General features: G+C 45.8%; 6 protein-coding genes across 6 annotated transcripts; 2 read left to right on the plus strand and 4 right to left on the minus strand.

Annotated features, from left to right (window-relative positions):
* Positions 1 to 1,013: 1,013 nt before the first annotated feature.
* On the minus strand, positions 1,014 to 5,398 carry P174DRAFT_455744 (beta-N-acetylhexosaminidase; the record flags this gene model as incomplete). The annotated part of the gene is made up of 4 exons (XM_024829356.1): positions 1,014 to 1,144; positions 2,011 to 3,111; positions 3,156 to 4,045; positions 5,373 to 5,398. The coding sequence occupies 4 exons, from the start codon at positions 5,396 to 5,398 to the stop codon at positions 1,014 to 1,016; spliced, it is 2,148 nt and encodes a 715-aa protein (XP_024686542.1).
* A 2,062-nt stretch (positions 5,399 to 7,460) lies between these two features.
* Positions 7,461 to 8,219, plus strand: P174DRAFT_436369 (DUF4267 domain-containing protein). The gene is given in 2 exon segments (XM_024826022.1): positions 7,461 to 7,984; positions 8,004 to 8,219. 2 exon segments carry the CDS (start codon positions 7,647 to 7,649, stop codon positions 8,047 to 8,049), a joined length of 384 nt encoding a protein of 127 aa, XP_024686543.1. The 5' UTR covers positions 7,461 to 7,646; the 3' UTR covers positions 8,050 to 8,219.
* A 65-nt stretch (positions 8,220 to 8,284) lies between these two features.
* P174DRAFT_426301 (uncharacterized protein) lies at positions 8,285 to 8,961 on the minus strand (the record flags this gene model as incomplete). The annotated part of the gene is made up of 2 exons (XM_024825375.1): positions 8,285 to 8,721; positions 8,808 to 8,961. The coding sequence occupies 2 exons, from the start codon at positions 8,959 to 8,961 to the stop codon at positions 8,285 to 8,287; spliced, it is 591 nt and encodes a 196-aa protein (XP_024686544.1).
* Positions 8,962 to 9,499: 538 nt separating this feature from the next.
* P174DRAFT_436370 (NmrA/HSCARG family protein) lies at positions 9,500 to 10,968 on the plus strand. Its single transcript, XM_024826023.1, has 3 exons — positions 9,500 to 10,255; positions 10,304 to 10,642; positions 10,695 to 10,968. The coding sequence occupies exons 1-3, from the start codon at positions 9,674 to 9,676 to the stop codon at positions 10,770 to 10,772; spliced, it is 999 nt and encodes a 332-aa protein (XP_024686545.1). The 5' UTR covers positions 9,500 to 9,673; the 3' UTR covers positions 10,773 to 10,968.
* Positions 10,969 to 14,191: 3,223 nt separating this feature from the next.
* On the minus strand, positions 14,192 to 14,539 carry P174DRAFT_415735 (uncharacterized protein; the record flags this gene model as incomplete). Its single annotated transcript, XM_024824435.1, has 1 exon — positions 14,192 to 14,539. The coding sequence occupies one exon, from the start codon at positions 14,537 to 14,539 to the stop codon at positions 14,192 to 14,194; it is 348 nt and encodes a 115-aa protein (XP_024686546.1).
* Positions 14,540 to 17,714: 3,175 nt separating this feature from the next.
* Positions 17,715 to 18,441, minus strand: P174DRAFT_415736 (uncharacterized protein; the record flags this gene model as incomplete). The annotated part of the gene is made up of 2 exons (XM_024824436.1): positions 17,715 to 18,268; positions 18,303 to 18,441. The coding sequence occupies 2 exons, from the start codon at positions 18,439 to 18,441 to the stop codon at positions 17,715 to 17,717; spliced, it is 693 nt and encodes a 230-aa protein (XP_024686547.1).
* Positions 18,442 to 18,988: the final 547 nt, after the last annotated feature.

The raw sequence follows: 18,988 nt of genomic DNA on the forward strand, positions 1-18,988 counted from the left end.
GCTTTTGCTTGATTGCATCTCCGGCTGCGGGGAACATCGGTTGTTTATAAACATTGCCAAAAAGAAACAGGGATTTTCCGTCCGTCCGGCAAAGAGGAGTCAGTCCTAATCAAGACTGATTGAAGAAAAGATATCTACAGTGACGAATGATCTCCGGGGTTCTTTGCGGAGATGCGGGGATTTGTGGACCAGCCTGGGTAAATACGTGGATAAATAGGGTTGTATAGTCCAACGCGTGCCACAAATCATAATGGAAGATTTCTTGTTATTCTGCCGGGCAATTAATTTCAAGATAGCTTTCTCCTTGCCACAGAGCGGCTTACTGTATATCGTCATCTCAAGCATCTGGAGATGCTGTTATTATGCTAATCAACCGTAGGCCATAAGTATAGATGACACACTCGAGGCATCAGTCCGCTGTGGCGTCCACAACGCATCTAGCGGCTAGCCATGTTCAGCGAATCTTACATATCTAAAGGAAGCATCTGGTTCCTACTATCATTTTGCTTCGAGAGGTCGGCTTAATTACAGAGGTAGATGGTGAAGCTCTTAATATTGATTCAACATCAGCAGGATCTGTGATACCAAGATATTTATACCACCGGATTTTCTGAGTACTACAATAGTATGTCTTGGAACCAGTGTCACCACCTATCTACAGTAATAATATATGCCTTCCTGTCTAGTCTCTATATACCTTGGAGTGTTGTAGCCCTGGTGTTTTTTTAACAGCATACTTCCGTCATCAGCTCTGTAACTATCAAATTTGCAAATTTAACAGAAGGTAATAATCTAGATCAAGACAATCTGGACATCTCAAGAAGAATGGGCAGACTCTTCGACATCTAAAGGAAGGATCCATTAGTTAGTGCAGTTCGCTATACAAAGGATGATATCCTGTGCTAACTGACCAATCATGATAGGAAGCACGCTGTCCCTAACGTCGATATTTTCATCTAGTCTGAGTCTCTGGTCCTTGAGCTGATTACCATTGCTGTTTAGCAAGTTCGCAGTCAAGTATATCCCATCGTCGGAGACATCTTGTCCGACGTCCCTCGCGCTTTGCCCGAAGCTCCTTCCACCAAACCAGAGGCGGCCTTTGTTTCAAGGTTAGTGCACTGTATTTGATCATTGGGAAATCGGACTTCCTTACCATTGCTATTGCCGATTATTTCATGTCGTTCAGGTTTATTCCTGAATCTACCCAGTCGCCGTCATATTTTGCGCAGGGACGTCGTACATAATGCCCACCTAAAAGCTTGAAGTCGCGTGCAACGCCTCGGAGATCCATAGTAACAGTAGTCCGATAATTGGCTTTGGTTACGAGGAGTGGTTTTCGGATTTGCAGCCAGGACAATCGGACAATTGCTACTCCTGATAATGGGTCCCTTATTTATATCTACAAAACGAGGCAATTGTGTCATCAATAGACACATTCTCCTCATTATACAAGCGGTAATTCAATGTTTCGAATCGCCATAGATTTGGCCTATCGGGAGCCTATTTTGTAAGGTAGTGTTATACTGTGTATGTATCATGACATCCTAGATCTATGTAAGGTTACTGAATTTGTCAACCCCAACCAACAATGCTTTTACTCTATAGAGAAACAGTGCTGATTTTTCTTATCGGATAATTTAGTAAACTCCTGGTTTTATCAGTGAGATTTGTAGCAATTCAAAGTTTGTGGATTGGTTACATTGTTATGTTACGTTGTTCTGTATATATTCCCATACTCTCAGTCCTGGGATCATCTACTTATCTTCGCATCATACATTCATACCCATAACCTCCTTTGAAGGTCTACGAAGTCGGATGTGGACGCCCCCTTGTCTGATATTTTGGAAGACAAGGATTACTTTTGTATCTCAGGCAGATTTATGAGTATTAAGACTCGGGTTTCTTCATTAAGCATTCGGTGAAGCAATAGCCGCACAATAAATGCTTGTTAATTACTCTGTAGAGTATGACTGCCATCGTATTCAGAAACCCTCAGTCGCTGTAATCCACCTTGGATCCATTCCAGTGGCGCCACAAAGGCCATCTGGCTCCATGAGAACAATTGATTCTTCCCCCCAAAGACAAAGACTTCGAATCTCCCGACAAACTTCCCGTCCACCCACACTCTGCTCCCTCCAATGACATCTGTGCGAATAATGATCTGGCTTTGGAGAGGGATCTGGATGGGTTCATGAGTGGACGACGTCTCGTTTGTCCAGATTCGTCCCGGATACCCCGGGTCGAATCCAGCGTCTTCGGCGACAGAGCGAAGCGGGTACTCCCATCCGTCGGATGTAAATGCCAGAGTACCGGATGCGGATAAACTCAGAGAGCAGTCGTCGGAGGACAGCACGAATGGTCCCGCGACGTCGAGCTTCAGCGTGTAATTCATGCCCTTGCTGCCGTGCCCGAGGTGGACTCTTTCTCCGGATTGGTGCTCGGACGTCCAGCTCAAAGGCCAACCTCCCCTATGTTTGGTACGATCAATAAGTCTCCTGTCTAGATTCTGGCCAACCGCGCGGGCAGTAAGTAAGTTGGCAGACAAAAACAAGCTGGATTCATCTAGTCGTGGACCTCGCTCGCCGGTCCATGCTCGAGACGCAACAATCGGGATCCCGTTGCGCATGGAGTAGAAGGCCTCCAGCTGTGTCGTCGCGTCCGGTCCGTTGTCATTCCATGCGGCGAGAATTGCGCCCTGGACTGCCTGCTTGTTCGGTTGCTCGGTGACGTTGAATGGATTAAAGAGCGCCGGGGTCCATTGCCATCCGTCAATGTCCGCGAAGTTCAACACACGCGAGTTATTGAACGAGTATGGATACGGGGCCGGAAATATGGGCATATGGTCGTTTTTTAACGACATGTACGCCCAACGATCCTCCGAATTTATGGTCGTGTACCCATCATTTGCCAGACTGACAGGATCTGATTGCCCGTATTGCCAGTGTTGAATAATCACATCCTTAGATATGGAAAGCGTATCTGATGGCTCATAAGTGCCCCATATGCGGATCCTTTTTCCTGACTCTTCGTCGATGAATCGTGCCATCTCATTGACAAAATTGATATAATCATCCGCCAATGTTGAGTCGTACTCGTCCGCCCCGATATGCACTTCTTTTGTGTGAAACCACGGCAGGAATTCACCCCAGACGGACTTGACGAGGGCACCGCCTCAGGATGAGAAAGATTCAGCAGATCTTTTTTCTCTAACGCCAGTTCTGGCTTCCATTTCGTCAGAAATAGGCAATGGCCTGGTGCTTCAATTTCAGGAATAACCGTCACTCCCCGCTGCGCACAGTGATGCTCCAGCTCTTCATAGTCTGTCCGAGATAGCGTCTCGTTCGGCCTCTGCACGATTCCATGAAGGTCAGGGCTCTCAGGGTGCAGCGAAAACTGGGCGTACACCTCGCTCCATGTCTCATTGTGGCCCCGATTGAGAGGGTAGTTGTCACTGGTGTGATAGTGGAACTCGGACATTTTGAAGAACGAGGCGTACGTGCATAGATCCTTAAGAAAGGCAGGCGAGTACCACTTCCGGCCTGCATCGAGCATGTATCCTCTGGTTGGAACCGAGGGTACGTCCACGATATGACCACCGGGAAGCGGTTTGCCGTCAGCGATGATCAACTTCTGCAGCAGCGTTCGCGTTCCCCACCACATCCCTCTCGCCCCAGATCCTCGGATAAAGACACGTTGCGGGTGAATCTCCACTTCATACCCTTCCTGTGTTGGCGTGCCATTTTCGTAGGTCAAGTTGCAGTCTGCGCCAATTCTGTCCAGGAAGATGCCCTGCTTTGCGCCGAAGTCATTGACCTGGCGGAGTGTCCACCGGCTGGCGGTCACTTCCTGCAGATCATGTAGAAATGTCGTGGCGAATTCCAGCGCCGATGGAGGAATCAGCGTCAATCCATTTTCATCCCGATGAGAGGCAAAATCAGCCTTGATATAGATGATCCTCTGCACTGAGCGAACATCAAACCCCGGCCATGGCCCTAAGCCTGTTTGATACACTGGGGGAAGTGTCTGCAGTGCAGCGGTCACTAGACTAAAATATGGGATGGTATTTAGATACATATTTAGCTGTCCCTGAGCAAATGGCTGACTCTGCACGGACTAAATACAAGCAAGGGTTGCATTGCTGTGGTTGTCGAGGTTACATCGGCTCCCTGCATCCTGGGGTCAACAATCCCATTGTTACCCTATCATTGATTGATAATCAGATATAGATCTCACCCTGAGGATAGTCGTAGTAGTAGTTACATCTTAGTGCTGACTTTAATGTTTACTTTCCCCGCACCGCAATCAGGACAAACCCCCAGATTGAAGATATTCATTGATGCCTCCCCGGAGCCACTGATGAATCATCGTATTTCCTAGTAGAGACATAGCGATATGAATAAATTTTCTACAAGTTGTTGAATGGGTGTGCTTGTTAAGAGGATAAACTATCCCCTCCAATCGCTTGTCTCCAGCCCATGGCTACTGTGTAGGTTAGCTCATCTACAGAAAACAACATCGAGTGGGAGGGGTTAGATCAAAAGCAATTTTCATTGCGGGGTCAACAGTGCGTCAACAGTGCTGCAGTGCGATCAGGATGCTATTTCAGCTTCACCTAGAGAGGTACATGGGTCGTGCATTTCTCAACAAGCAACATCTGCCATATTCCAATGCCGAGGCTTGTGGCTCATTACTCTCTTAATTCAGTTCTCAAACAAACCCCAGAAAACGCCTCATCCAAGAGGAGCATTCGAAATTCATCGTCTTACCTTTAGGCGACAGATGTCTGCTCTCCACGCTTGCTGTCAGTCAGCTGACATTCACGACTCGCAATCGATGAGAAGAGACTACCGACAATGAGCGTAACTGACACTCTCCAATTATTTCTGCTGGTTAGCCAACGCGACAGTTCTCCCTCATACATTCGAGCCACTTCCTCTCGGCTCAATCAAGCCGCGCGGATCGCTATTAGATCAATTGCATCTCATGGCCGACGGGCTTCCAGGCCACGAGCACGACTTCTACTCCGTAATTACAGATAGTCGTTGGCTCGGTAGCCATACAGACTACGACGACTTGAACGAGGGCCTTCCGTACGGGTTCAACGGGCTGGTTCCGTTGGCGTATCTGACCGACGACTAGAGTCTTAACGACCAGGTCCGCGTTGTCGCTGACTATGGTCTCGTCGCATCAGCAGGCTGACGGATGGCTGGGGCCTGAAACAATGATTTGTGATGGAGGCTGACAGGTCTGCATAAAGTTTCTTGTCCAAGTAGATGCATCTCAGTGCGCGGACCTCATTCTGCAAGCCCAAATCACTCTGCAAGTTATCTTATCCGACCGCAGGCGTAGACCCCCGCTGGTTTCGCTCGAACGAAGCAAATAATAGAAACAAAAACATATAACAGCATGTATATGTCAGTGCTCACCCACCCCAGCGTCTGTTCCCTCGCCACTTTGCCGCCCACGTTCTGGTGGCCTTTAGGTGAACATTTAGGTACCTGAATATTTTATACTTAACTATTAAGAAGCTGCATTTTGATAAAAGCGCACATTAGTGCCTATGTATGAGAGAGAACTTATTTTAAACTATAATACATCCATCTCACCCCTACACTACACCTTCATCCCTAACTTAAACTGATCGGACACTATGCTACAGAAGCTAGCAGTAACTTTTACATGCATAATTAACCTTATTAAACATAATAATAAAGAGATTAAATGAGCTGTTCTTCTATAAACAGCTAAAAGGTATAAGTAGAGTGTGAAGATTTTTAACTAGTAAGTCTTTTAAATCTATAGAGGCTTGCATCTCATCTACTTAGATTCCTTAAGCTACACCCTGCTGCCTGCTCTCCCCCAGATATTAAAACCTACAAAGGGTTTTTAGAACTTTATATAAGAAATATAATAGGTTAAATTAAGGAAAAGCCTATAATAGAGACTATAGAGAATTTCTACTAGGACTTTAAAACAGCTCTTTCTCAGCTAAGGGGCTTCTATGTCCTAAAGAATATATCTAATATCTTAAAGAAGGTATGGATTTTTAACCCTAATATAGTCTATATACTAATAAATATCAAAGTATATTATATTAGATTTAAACTAATATATGAAGCTTTTCTCCCTGAATTGCTTCAGCCTGGTGATATCCTTATGCATGATGGCGCCTCAGTGCATACTGCGCATATTATTAGCTCCCTGCTTAGTGATATGCAGATTCAGGTTAAGGTCTGGCCACCATACTCACCTGATCTAAATCCAATTAAGAATCTATGGGCAATCAATGCCAATCATAAAGGGAATTATCTATGAGCGCTATCCAGAGCTTAAGCATGCGCCAGATACTCAGGATACTTTACATCAGCTTATAGATGCAGCAAAAGAGGCATGGCATGCAATAGATAAGAGGGTTCTGCAGCAGCTATCTAATACTATGCCTCACCGTGTGCAGGCGATCCTTGATGTAGAGTTGCATAACCGAACCGCAAAAATCGAACCCGAACCTCACCGAACTCGCAGCGGTTTGGGTTCGGTTCCTAGATTGAGAAACCACACTGGGGGTTAAACCGCTAGAAACCATTTTGCTTAGTAATCACTAATTTCTAGGATTACTCTAGAAATATTAATATCACTAGATAGCCTAGTATCTAGTCTATCTAAACATGAAATATCGATTGAAAATATCTAGTGGTTAGTAAGATATAAGGGAATAAGCATTTCTGTCATAGGTTGGTATGAAAGTAGTGGTGGTTTATATATATATGCAACCAACCCTTGACGACCACCATGTTTAAAAATGATTTTTTAACCACCACCTATTCAGCCCTATAGATATTGAATCAATATTTTAAATATAGATTAAAATGACTATAATTACCATATATTTCATATAAAAATATTAATTTTCTATAAGCATGTTTAATAGGCGCTGGGCATAGGCCTAAGGTAGGGGAAATTGAAATCTAAAAACCATTGAAATTTTTGATATTGCCTAGGCATACCGCCCACCTAGGTAGGCTAGTGACTGCCTATCTAGGCCTAGCGGCGGGTTTTGCAGTGAAAACCACAACCCGAACCGGTTTGGTTGCGGGTTCTAAAATTTGAACCCGAAACCGCAGCGGTTCGGGTTCAACTAGGCTTGAACCCGCCCGAACCCGCACCAAATGCAACTCTACCTTGATGCAGATGGTTGGTATACGAAATACTAGTTTCTATAGCAGCAGAATAGATCAAAATGGAAAGCGGTGACTCTGGCGGCAAAAACGGGGGGTCAAATACTTTTGAACCCCCACTGTAGTCCCGCCTCTCATAGCTCTGGGCAAGTTTGCACCCTGCTCCTGCAGATCATTTTCATTTCTCATCATCTCCGTCTTGGCTGTGGGTCGCTTGTGCCACAAAGCCCCGAACCACTTCTAAACTCTCCGCGGTGATGACTGAGACAGTAGATCGAGGTTCTACTTATATATCCACGAAAACTGTAACTCATCGCATGGCTAATAACAAATAGAGGAAGCTCACTCAGTATAAAGGCCAGGCATATATATTGTGTAACTGCAACGTCTCTACCTTACGTTTCAAACACTCACATTCTGGCAATCCTCATATTTCCTCAATTTTAACCAATCCCTCAAGCTGATACCGCCATGTCGTTCCCCGTCTGCCTCCTCTCCCGCTCAACATGGCGGCTCGTCGGGCTTGGCCTCACCACGACTGTGTTATCTCTGGGAGCCTTGGCCATCATCGCTCCCTCTACGGCTGCCAATACTCTTGGGGTCGTCCCGACCACGTTAGAAGGCCACAGTATAGCCGAAAAAGCAATGGTGTTCCTTGGCATACGGGACTTGGCTGCTGCGACGGCGTTGTTTTGGTTCTACCGTGAAGGCAAGGAGAAGGAGATGGGAGTACTACTGACGGCCTGGACTGGGGTGTGTTTAGTGGATACATGGGTTACGACCCAGGGCCCGAGAGGATGGGATAAGGGGTTTGGGGATTAATCGGAGGGCCATGGTCGTTGCATTTGGCGGGTTGGGTCTTTTGCAGTCATGATGGAGTTGACGTGTGGAAGGATTCATAGAGAAGAGCAACCGGGCCTAGCGGGGGGTACAATTTACCATCACATCCTTCATGTAGTTGTGGTATAGTAGGTTGGCGTAAGAGGAACCATCCTAATGATGGAAGTTTTTAGCTACCAACGGAGCATATGCTATATTGATGAGCAATAAAGGTAGTAAGGTTCCGCAGTGGCTAGGTACGAAGATAGATAACTACTTGTCCTGCCACTTTATACCCCATAGAACACATATCTAATAGCTTTCTCGATATCTTCCTTTGGTAGCCCCAACTGGTTGTTCCAAAGGCCGTACGGTCTTGAGTCGCCCAGACCCTGTTTACCGCATGCTCCACCCCGGACCAAATCCATGATTCCTGCGAAATCCCCGGCTGCAAGCTTCCTCTTGCCACTAGCGATCACCTCCTCAGGTGTAATGTGCTTTATAGTCCACTTCTGGCCGTCGACCATCTCGACTACTTCTAGGATATCTCGTTGGCTGATATTGAAGGACGACACGAAGACATAAGTGTTCTTTGTCTCGTCTGGATGTTCAAGCATCGCAACCAGCGCCTTGCCGACTGTGGATAACGTGGTGGTAGTGACCACCGACGTCCCCCCGTCGATAAATGTGACCGTCTTGGAAGCGAGGTCGAAGCCTAAAGCCCGGCCTTCATAGCCCAGTCAAACCATGCACCGGTCACAAGGCTTGACCAGGACATCTCAGGCTCTTTCGACCGGAGATAGTCGACTGTACCTGCTTTAGCCGGTAAAACAGCCGGCATCAGCTCCGAAAACTTGGGGTCCCGCGAATATGGCCCAAACTTGCTCGGGACGAATCTCTTCACACCGGCGGCGAGGGCGGCATCAATAAACCTATTTTGGTCCCCGGCTGCGTTGCCGCCAACCATACTGATTACGACATCCTGGCCCAATTAATATGAGCCCCATTATGAGCAAAATACAGGGTACTGAGGGATAGAATGATTATAAATCGAATAATGAACAAATTCATTGCTTATTCATTATTTATCATTGCTATTCTTTATCATTCTTCATGAGAAAAATTGTCTGAAGTACGTGCCGCTCTTCCGATCAGTTTTGTAACGAACCCTCACGGTCTTGACAGTGCTGTTGGATCAGACAGATAACTGCAGCAAGCATGTGGGGTAACCAGCATAAACAACTGGAGTGTCAGGAACGGGGTGGGGCTGCTTACTACAGACCGTTGATTCAAGGTTCCTGGGTTGTTGGAAGTCTCGGATTGATTACTATTCGGCCCAAAGTTAAATAGTTAGATGATCCTCGCAAGAATGCCTGGAACCAATAAATTATGGTCATTTTTCCGTAACCGTTCGAAGCTTGGCATGTACAGAGTATTTTTGATGGTTCCGGTGGTTCCGGCGGGGGAAGCCTCGGAAACTTTTTTAACCTGTCTCTAAGCAGCTGAATAACATCCAGTCCTCGATGACAAAACAATACCATCACTATTCAACGCAACTCAAATCAACGATTCTCGTAGGGCGGTTGACTATAAAAACAGAGGCAATCCAATGCATAGTCCGTTAATTTGACTTATTCAGGGTTGTCAGCTTCTCCAGTCATTCCAAACGTATCCTTGTCATGTCTTCCAAGAAACTCATTGTCATTCTGGGCGCCACCGGTAACCAGGGCGGCTCCGTTGCGGAAACCTTCCTCCAGGAACCTGAGTGGCGCGTTCGAGCGATAACTAGAAATCCTCTTGGCCCGAAAGCGCAAGCGTTAGCTGCTCGCGGTGCAGATATCATCAAGGCTGACCTGGATGATCCATCCTCATTTGGCTCAGCATTTGAAGATGCGCAAGTCATCTTTGCTGTTAGCGACTTTTGGGGGTTGTATGGCGATCCCGCCAATCAAGCGAAGGCAGCAGCAGCAGCGCAGCCTCTAAATGTCTGGGCCGCCAACCATGAGACACAGCAATTGAAGGATATTATCGACGCTGCAGCGAAGGTCCCCTCTCTGGAGCGTTTTGTGTTGTCATCCCTATCCGATGCAACCAAATGGTCTGGAGGGAAATACAGCCATGTCTATCATTTTGATTCCAAAGCCACGGCCGAGACTTATGGGAGAGAGAACCACCCTGAGTTATGGGCGAAAACGAGTATCTTCCAGGCTGGGTACTTTTTGAGCAACTTTGTTTCCAACCCAATCACTCATCCTAGAAAGGTAGCGTGTTGCCCTCTCTCTACTTGGAAGTTAGCTTATTCTATGCAGAATGCCAGTGGAGTAGCCCAGTTCATTGGCGGGCTCGACCCTGATGTGGATTTACCCTTTATTGCTGCAGAAGAAGATACTGGGCCCATCGTCAGAGCCCTAGTGCTTGATTCAGCTGCAAAAAAAGTTATCGGTTACAGAGCCCGCATTACACTACGCCGACTCATTGAAACCTTCTCGCAGGTGACAGGTATGAAAGCCGAAGCCGTCGTGTTACCCAAAGGAGAGTCAGTTGTTCCTTTTCCTTCTGAGCTACAGCAAGAACTTGACGACAACTGGGCGTATTGGAAGGAGTTTGGATATTACGGAGGTGATCCAACTGTCGTACATCCTCAGGATGTGAGTGTCATCATGCCCTGTCGTGAGAAGTTCTTTACGCTAACATATATAGTTGGAACATGCACCGAAGCTCAATAGCGTGGCTGATTACTTCAAAAAGCAAGACTGGTCCAAAGTGTTTGGGCCGTAAGGGTGGGGATACTATTGAATTATGTTACCGCTTGCCCGATTTGGAAGCATACGAACTGGCAAAGCACTGCCACTCTTGGCCGAATATTTGATAGCATTCGATCATTTAGAAGACCGGCAATCCAACCCCTATTGAAGGCATAAATAGGAGATAGATAGTCATTTATTTAGAAGAATCGGACCTTTATTGATTTTCGATTGGCCATATAGTTTACTAGTGATTTGGAAAGTTTATATATCTTAGTAATTTCAACAGTTATGAGCCCGGCTTGCCCTTAAGAGACGCATGGATTGATTTGTTTGGATTATTCTTCCAGGCCTGCAGGTTGGAGAGCTCTATCTCATAGTATTGGCGAGATATCTCATTGGAATTGCCTGATTCAGAAGAATTGAAGTTATATCAACCGACAACACCGCCGTCACCCCTGCCTAGAAGCTGACATGGAGTACTATGCCGAACCAATAAGATCCACTAGGAAGGCCCCATTGTGCTAGATTTGCCTGATAATTAGTGGCAGTGGAACGCCCATATAAAAGGCTTAGCAATGAGCTATGGAGTGGAAGAGATCTTAGAGAAAAGCTACGCCCATTGAAGCTGATTCATCCAGATGATTTGGAATCAACTAATCAGAGTGTTATAAATTCCTGGAGATCTCCTGCCAGGCAGATCATTTATCTAAGGTCATCTTGTTGATTAGCTTTGCTGGCTGCAGCATGATTGGTTCTACTAGCTTCTCAACAGCAATCATTTAATCATCTGGATTAATGTATTTCCAGACCTGTTTCTGCTCAGTGAGTGTTTAGATGTATCCAATCCATGCCCACTAATCATCTGGCCAATCCAGAATGATTAGGACCCTCTAAGTGGGCATAGAATCAGTAGTGATCGAATAGTCAGGCATATCAGCTTGCTAGGGCGCTGAGATACCCGTTGCGAATGGCTTCACTCCCTTCCAAAGCGGTCGAGGCCTTAGAATGGGGTAGGCGTTGCCTCATAGGTGTGGTATCCGATAGCAGTCAATCAAACCAGGCTCATAACTGTCAACCGATCCCCGTTGATAGCGAATCTATGGTAATCGCTAGTAAACGGTATGATTTAGGATGAATGAAGGTCTGATTTCTGGCAATCTAGATATCTAACTAACTACTTATAATTAACTAAATGAAAACTCTGTAAAATCTCCTTAATTCAGTGAGTTGAATCCATGGTAGCATCCAGTGATCTGATTGGCCCAGCTAGAATTCAGCTAAATATCGATATCCGATACTCTCCGGATTCGATAGTGGTAAGATATGGCTGACACAAAGCCATCCAACCAACATCAAGTCAATAATGCAAGTGTGCACATCAAGTCTGCCCTGCTGGGTTAGCTGCATTATTTTGCATTAATGTCCTGAGGAGCAGCCTCTGCCTGCGCCATCATGTCACTCGCTCCGTGTTCTTGATTATAACGTGCACAATCATGTACAGATATTGAGCTTCACTTATCGAACGGGTGTAACTTTGGAACTAGAGGTTGCTGACCCACTTAATGCACCATGAAGGTGCTCCCAATTAGGGTTCTTCACAGAACTAATGGTTTTCTGTATATCTGCTCGATGTTAGCGTTTGCCTTCAGATAGGTGACGAGATCGTACTGTGTTGTGCTGAAAGGGCTTCATCTATTTCTTCAGAATTTCTTTTTTTGGCCCATTTCCCCTTGTAATTACGTATCTGATATATTACACAGTGAAAGTGCTTGGAACCAGGAGCACGCAACTTTCTGACTTGTTCTCAATTGTAAGCTTGGTTGTAAAGCTTAAACTACATCCCACTGGTTACACAAATTGAATCATAGATCTAGATCGACTTAAACGCTTCTGAACTGCACATATCAATCTATGCAGTCATAACCTATTATGGCTTAAAACCTAATGGTCAGGAGGACCAAATGCGAAAGTCACTATTCCAACTATTGTTTCCTACCCGGATTCGGTAAAAGCTCTAGCTAATAAGGCGAATTCATGACTTCAGCGCGTCATCTTGATCCGAGAAGCATCCGGCTGAATAAATTCAACTCATCATATTAAGGTATTTCTTAAAGTCTATAATGATTTGTTTCTCCAGGTTATATTGCCATACCTGGGCCTATGTGAGCATCATGGTTTGTTCGGTAGTAAGCTGTTATTCGCTTGGACGTCATACATTCTCTGCCATCCCTGACACTCCTACACAATATCATACTGGATATCAGCAATGAGCTCCTAAAATAAAAACAGAGTTAATGCAAATAGCCTGGTCTACGCAGTTCTAACAGTCTTCTAATTCATTGGCTTGTAACTGCACTTTCCTCTAGCTATGACCTGCAAAGCTTTATTGTAGATTAGCTCACCTTCACAGGAAAGTTTATTTATTTGAATTTAGCAAGAACACCATAGTCTATAGTAGCCTATGTAGGAAATTGGTCATTTGGTCATCATCCTTTGAAGGGCTTGGGAGTTACTAATCTGTCTATACACATCGCCTCAATTATCTGGAGTAGGTGTTATTATGTCATCAGTTTGTCACTTTTCTGGCAAAAATAGTACACTCTCTTAAAGTTCATGGCCCTTGGCAAAGCAACATGACCTGCGGATATAAATAAGCCTCCTTCTCCCATAATCAGGCCACCCTCCTTCCAGTGACTCCCAGTTAACTAATATCAAACCGTATCATTCCACTTCAAATTAGTATAATGAAGTTCTCCACTGTTCTTCTAGCCTCGTCAGCTATTCTATCCGGAGCAACTGCTAGAGTCATTTGGACAGACTACGAGCCTAGTGAATTATGTTGGAGACCTTGCATCCCTGAGAAGCCTGACTGTCCTCGTGGCTGGGTAAGAGAAATACCTTGAATATACTGTGGAAAGAACAGAAAGTCTGCTAACACTTCACACATGCAGTATGCAAAGCACTTTGGGGTAAGACTTGACTTTACCCACCACTTATTATATCCCTGGAAAACTGCTGACATTGTTTAGAAGCATTGCTGGGCTTGCTGCAAGGAGCATGATGGCGACGAGGACGACCTGTATAGATGGCTTTAAGAGTGGCGACTACTCGATTTCCTTCTCACCGGCATGAAGAAGAGTATAATCTGATTTCTGCGGGGCGCTATGAATATTCTGCTTGTCCAAGATGAACTGTGGTAATTGGTCACATCTGCTGTGCATTCGTACAAGATAGTGATGAAATGAAAGCTCTCCTATGATTTTACGAGAGTAATGCAAAGCACCCTTTCATAGACATTTTGGAGCATACTTCCTTATAAACCTTTGATGACTCAATATGCATGCAGGTGGACAGTGTTTTTGATCGGTAAGATTAAATTACTCGAAATACACATATTAAAAAGAGATATGGAAACTTATTGGCCACAGCTTGTGTCGTCGTCTCATATTTTTAGTCGTCCTCCTCAATGGGGCAGGGAATGGGATGGAAGTTCAACCTGACGGAGCTTCCTGCAGAAGTTCGTTTCAGGTTTTTACTGCCATCAATGGTCAGACCAGATTTTTTGGAAGTGGTATCTTCAGGTGCCAAAGTCAGACGAATTCTGGAGACATCTGGCTGAGAGTAATCATCCTCCTCATAATAATCATAATCAAGATCACCACGGAATCGGATAACATCGCACCATCCAGCGCCAGCTGCGAAAAACTTGTCTGGCCCAGCAACAGCAAGATAGTTTCCACGGGGGACCTTCTTAGAACCCTCAAAGTCCCATAAGTAGAAGTATGGTTTGCTGTCCATCCCGGCATGGATTGATCCTTCATAATTATGACATGAATATTGTTTGTGGCACACTTTGAAAACCTTGGATTTGTCTTGGCCGAATTGCAGGTAGCTCCAGACACCACTATCTCCCCCAAGCCTTCCATACTCATCGCTGCTCAAGCGGTAACAGCCGCCATAAAAGAGTGGGGACCTGTGGACTGGGATTCTGCCCAGTTACCTGCTGCTTTAGCATCCATATGCACTCCGTGACGCATATGGCGATCGTTGTTGTTGGTATAGTCGTCGAAAATGCTAAGCTGAATTGCTGGTGAGTGGTGAGGGGTTGCCCCAGTGTATTTGGTCACCATAGAAACCGCCAGTAGGGCTTTCAAGACGTGATTGGCTAAGAATGGCATATTTGCCTGCTAATAATTAAGATTTTTTTTTTGTTCTTCCAGTGATCAATCAACACTGGCCTTCGCAAAGTGCAGTGTTTAGATATTTGTAATCTACTGGTCTTCTGAATTAAGGTGATGTCACACCTAATTACGGGTAGCAATGGATGTAACATATAAAACTCGACGATGTCATGCTTGCTTAGTGTCGACAGGGCTTGATCTAGTGTAAGGCTAGAGCCTAGAACACCTTTTACTGCTGGTTAGGATCTGCAAACGACGAAATATTAACTTCGGCCGGAGAGTTAAGAGCGGCGCTAAAAAGCTTTACATCAAAAATGCTCATTTAGATTGAAAGCTATATCTTCACAGGCCTGTTTGCATATCATTAGTAGACACCTGATTTACTCAGATGTTACAAAGATACTGCGAACAGATAATAGTGATAGAGCACTAAGAGTGGTTGACATCACGATTCCTACCCAGCCATCCTGACGTTTACCAGCGAGGTCAAAACAATAAAAGGAGAAGCAGAAAAGGAAGCGATCTAGACCTCAGATGACTCCTAATGAAGGACTCGGTATACAGGAAGCTAGGGATCTCATCCAGGCGAGAAATGAGCAAGGGAATGAGGTTGAGGGTCATTAATTAATTCTGCGCCTTTACCTTAAGAACCACCAAAACGCGCGCCACCAAGGTGTTCAAATTGCTTTATTATAGGGCATACAAGAGTTAGATGCCCTACACGCAATACTTGCTAGATCTAATGAGATAATATTCTATTTTGGTTGATTTGGATAGCTTCGAAAGTGTAAACGCGTTGAAATTGGATGGGGGTGGCCGGCTCACCCGGGAATTACGTTATACTCTGGTAATAAAAGCGCCCGCACATTTTTTTGGGCGCAGACGCAAGTTGCATATGCTGGTAGATTAATAGGGTTTAGTGCGTGGTCTTATTCTATATAAAGTAATAGAATGTGTTCTCTCTCCATCTTATATTATGGCTTTGCTTTTTTTCCGAAGTCGTCTTTGTCGCATCCTTCAAGAATGTGATGGAGTTGTGTTTCCTGGGCCTGGTCCCCAGGATTCCTTAAAGGTTTGAAAGTTCTAGTTTCGAAAGATTTTTTTCGTGATATTCCGTTATCAATTTGTTCAACGGTTGAGTTGGAAAATGTTGTTAACTCAGTGTTGGATGAGTTCATCATTATTTATCTTTTAATTGTGAACCTTTACAATATATATTTTCACTAGATCGTTCGAGAGGGTACCGCTTTTCTACCTTTTTTGTTAATTGTGAGCTTTTCCCTGGTCATGCTGATAACCGTTCTTTGGTTTTGTCTTGTTCTTTTTTTCAATATTCAGTCGATATTTCTCTTTCTTTAAGTGGAAGAGCTATTTTGACTTGTCCTGGTGATGGTGAGCGAGTCAGTGTTAGTTATGTCCAGTTGAATAGGGAGCAGTTGGAAGCGACAATGAGTCTCTTTGAGACTCAAGGATTTCTTTGGTCTGACATGTTGTCATGATTTTTCAGATTTTATATTCTTTGGCATGTCTTTAGCATGTTTATGTTGGCGATATTGATCACACACCTACAGGGGCCCCTTCTCACGGGCAGTGAGAAGTTCACTTCTGTTTATGGAATTGAAGTCGGGCCACTTCTCTATAACATTGCTTTCGGTGTGAGAGCGCAAGAGCGCACACCTAGCGCGATACGGGAGCAGCCCCGTAAGGGGGAAGGTACCGTATTGATTTCTAAGAAATCATCGCGCCGGGGGTCTTAGGCAGTCTCTGCTGCCGCCAATTCCTGATCGGAAGACCGGGTTCCCTGCTAGTACGGCTAATCCTCTTTGCGGGGCGCAGGGTACGAGCACTCCATACTCCAGTGGTCATAGGCGTTTCAAATGGGTGAAAGCTAAGAGAAAGTAAATTATTAAAAAAAAACTGCTTGTAGATAGGAAATGAGATAATGGTTAAGCAGAGAGGAGACCCTCATATTTAAGCTAGCAATAGAGGGAGACTAGTTATTATAGAATCACACTGTCACCTACTGATCACCCATGCTTACCCATGTTGTTGGATAGCATCACTTAGTTCACCTTCACTCACCCACACTCACCTACACTCACCCTATGGTTTAGCGTCTCTCACCTGTAAAGCAGCAGGCCTTCAAGGGCGCATATAACTTCTGACCACGTTGATAATACTGGCTTAAGTACGGCTGAGCGGATGGGAAGCCCTGTTTTCCACACCCTATGGTTGTATGTGCTAGATTCAGAGACAGATCCAGCTTGTATCGAACAACAGATTGTAGAGCGTCTATTGTTATCGCGCAGCGATCATAGCAGAGTTTGTATGCAAATGCATGGATACGATGTATAGGGTGAAATGCTGTTTGTATGAAATCCCAGCCAACCCTTGTAGCAACTCCAGGTATAAACGGGTATTTGCGTTTTATGCTCTCCTCCCATGCTGTTGATATAGACAATTCAGTAGAGCAGGAAAAGTCAGGAACAAAAAATACGAGGGTATATAGGCTGAACAGGCTCATGGAAGTAACCAAGAATAGGTGTCAAAACGAGCAAGGGCGTGATATCATGATGTTGGTCGAACGAGGCAGAAGATCGATGAAGAGGTCGTTCGGAAGAAGTAAATGAAAATGGCATGCGCGGAACTTCAGGGGCAAATCGCCCATGTTGTTGGGACTGAGCCAGTTGGCAGAAGTGAAGGCGAAGACGGAGCTCGAGACGATGGTTCTGCATGCGATGCACAGGTTTGTTGATCTGATGCACCCGATGCTGTCGGAGAATTACCGGGATCTAGTGCAGCAGACCGAGGATGACGTTGATGATCGGTGGGGGCGCGCTCGCGCGGGCGGATATGGTGCTTAGTCTGCAGTCTGCAGTGGTTGTATGAGCGAGACCCGAGGGATCAAGGGCAGACGCTCTTGGATTGCATGCATGTTTCATGAAAAGGCCCTGGACTGGCAGCCCTGGTATACGGATGGGCTTTACCTCAAGGATGATCTGGATACTATACCCTCGGACATCGCTGACGCAAACGATCCGCTCGAGCACGGGGTCAATGTTGCTATGGGTTTGAAGAGCGGAGCTGTCTTTAGACGCCTGACGCATGACGAGTTGACTAGCTAGGAGCGCGCTGTGAGCCGTCAACTGGACTGCTAGATACCACGGCACCTTTTCTGGGTCACTCATTGGCGACGAGCGGATCTCCGGGCTGAGTCCCGCACGTGGCGTGGAGCTTTGTACCGTGGTCGCTGAGCTACCTGTACCATGTGCTGGGAGACAAATTCGTTGGCGCATCACTGCGAGCTCGCCGCGTTCAATGCACTGCCGGTCATGACTCTTCCAAACTGGTCGGCGCATCAGTACGTTGCGCAAACTAACCAGCCCATCTCGCATAGACTGGACCGCTCTCCTTTTTCAGAACGTAGACGAGACGGGTCAAACCTTTGGACTCGAGCCGAATTACCCTTGCTGCACTGTAATCATCCGCAGGGATATCCCAAGTTTGTATCTGCGGCATTTGTAAAGCAGGGCCAGAATGGTATTGCACACGCCTTTCTTAGTCAATGAGGTGTCCAGACTTCAACAAAGTCAGGGGTGGAGGTGGGGATCCTCTGTGACACCGAGTATCCGTTTACGCAGCAGTTGGTGTATGCCGTCGACACAGACGGGCCATTCGAGTTCTCCGTACGGATCCCACTGCTTCAATTAATGGAACCCTCTTCGTGGCGCAGCACCTGATACACGAACCGGCATGCTCAAAATTCCCCTAGGTCAAGGTCCATCAGAAGTGATCGTCACTCTGTCGGCGAACTCCACGTGCAACGCCGTGCCAATGATACCGTAGCCAATCTACTACGGCAACCTGCTCTACTCGATTCCAGTGCAATATACACGAACTTCCCAGCCAACCCAGAGTTATCCGGATCTTCCGGACAACGTACGGGATTACGAGCTTCGTCCGACCGGTTCCTGGGCCTATGCAATAGACCCCTTCTCCCTGCGATACAATGGTTATGACGGAGCTCGGCCCAATCCTCTCTGGACGCTAGGAGCACACAGTCCAT

Source organism: Aspergillus novofumigatus (genome assembly GCF_002847465.1).
Source record: "Aspergillus novofumigatus IBT 16806 chromosome Unknown P174scaffold_1, whole genome shotgun sequence".
In the NCBI taxonomy this organism is placed as follows: Eukaryota; Fungi; Ascomycota; class Eurotiomycetes; order Eurotiales; family Aspergillaceae; genus Aspergillus; species Aspergillus novofumigatus.

Coding starts and splice junctions, on each gene's coding strand:
- P174DRAFT_436369 (XM_024826022.1), top strand. CDS start 7,647: ATGTCGTTCCCCGTCTGCCTCCTCTCCCGCTCAACATGGCGGCTCGTC.
- P174DRAFT_436370 (XM_024826023.1), top strand. CDS start 9,674: ATGTCTTCCAAGAAACTCATTGTCATTCTGGGCGCCACCGGTAACCAG. Junction 10,256..10,303: donor CAATCACTCATCCTAGAAAG/GTAGCGTGTTGC, acceptor TATTCTATGCAG/AATGCCAGTGGAGTAGCCCA. Junction 10,643..10,694: donor CTGTCGTACATCCTCAGGAT/GTGAGTGTCATC, acceptor TAACATATATAG/TTGGAACATGCACCGAAGCT.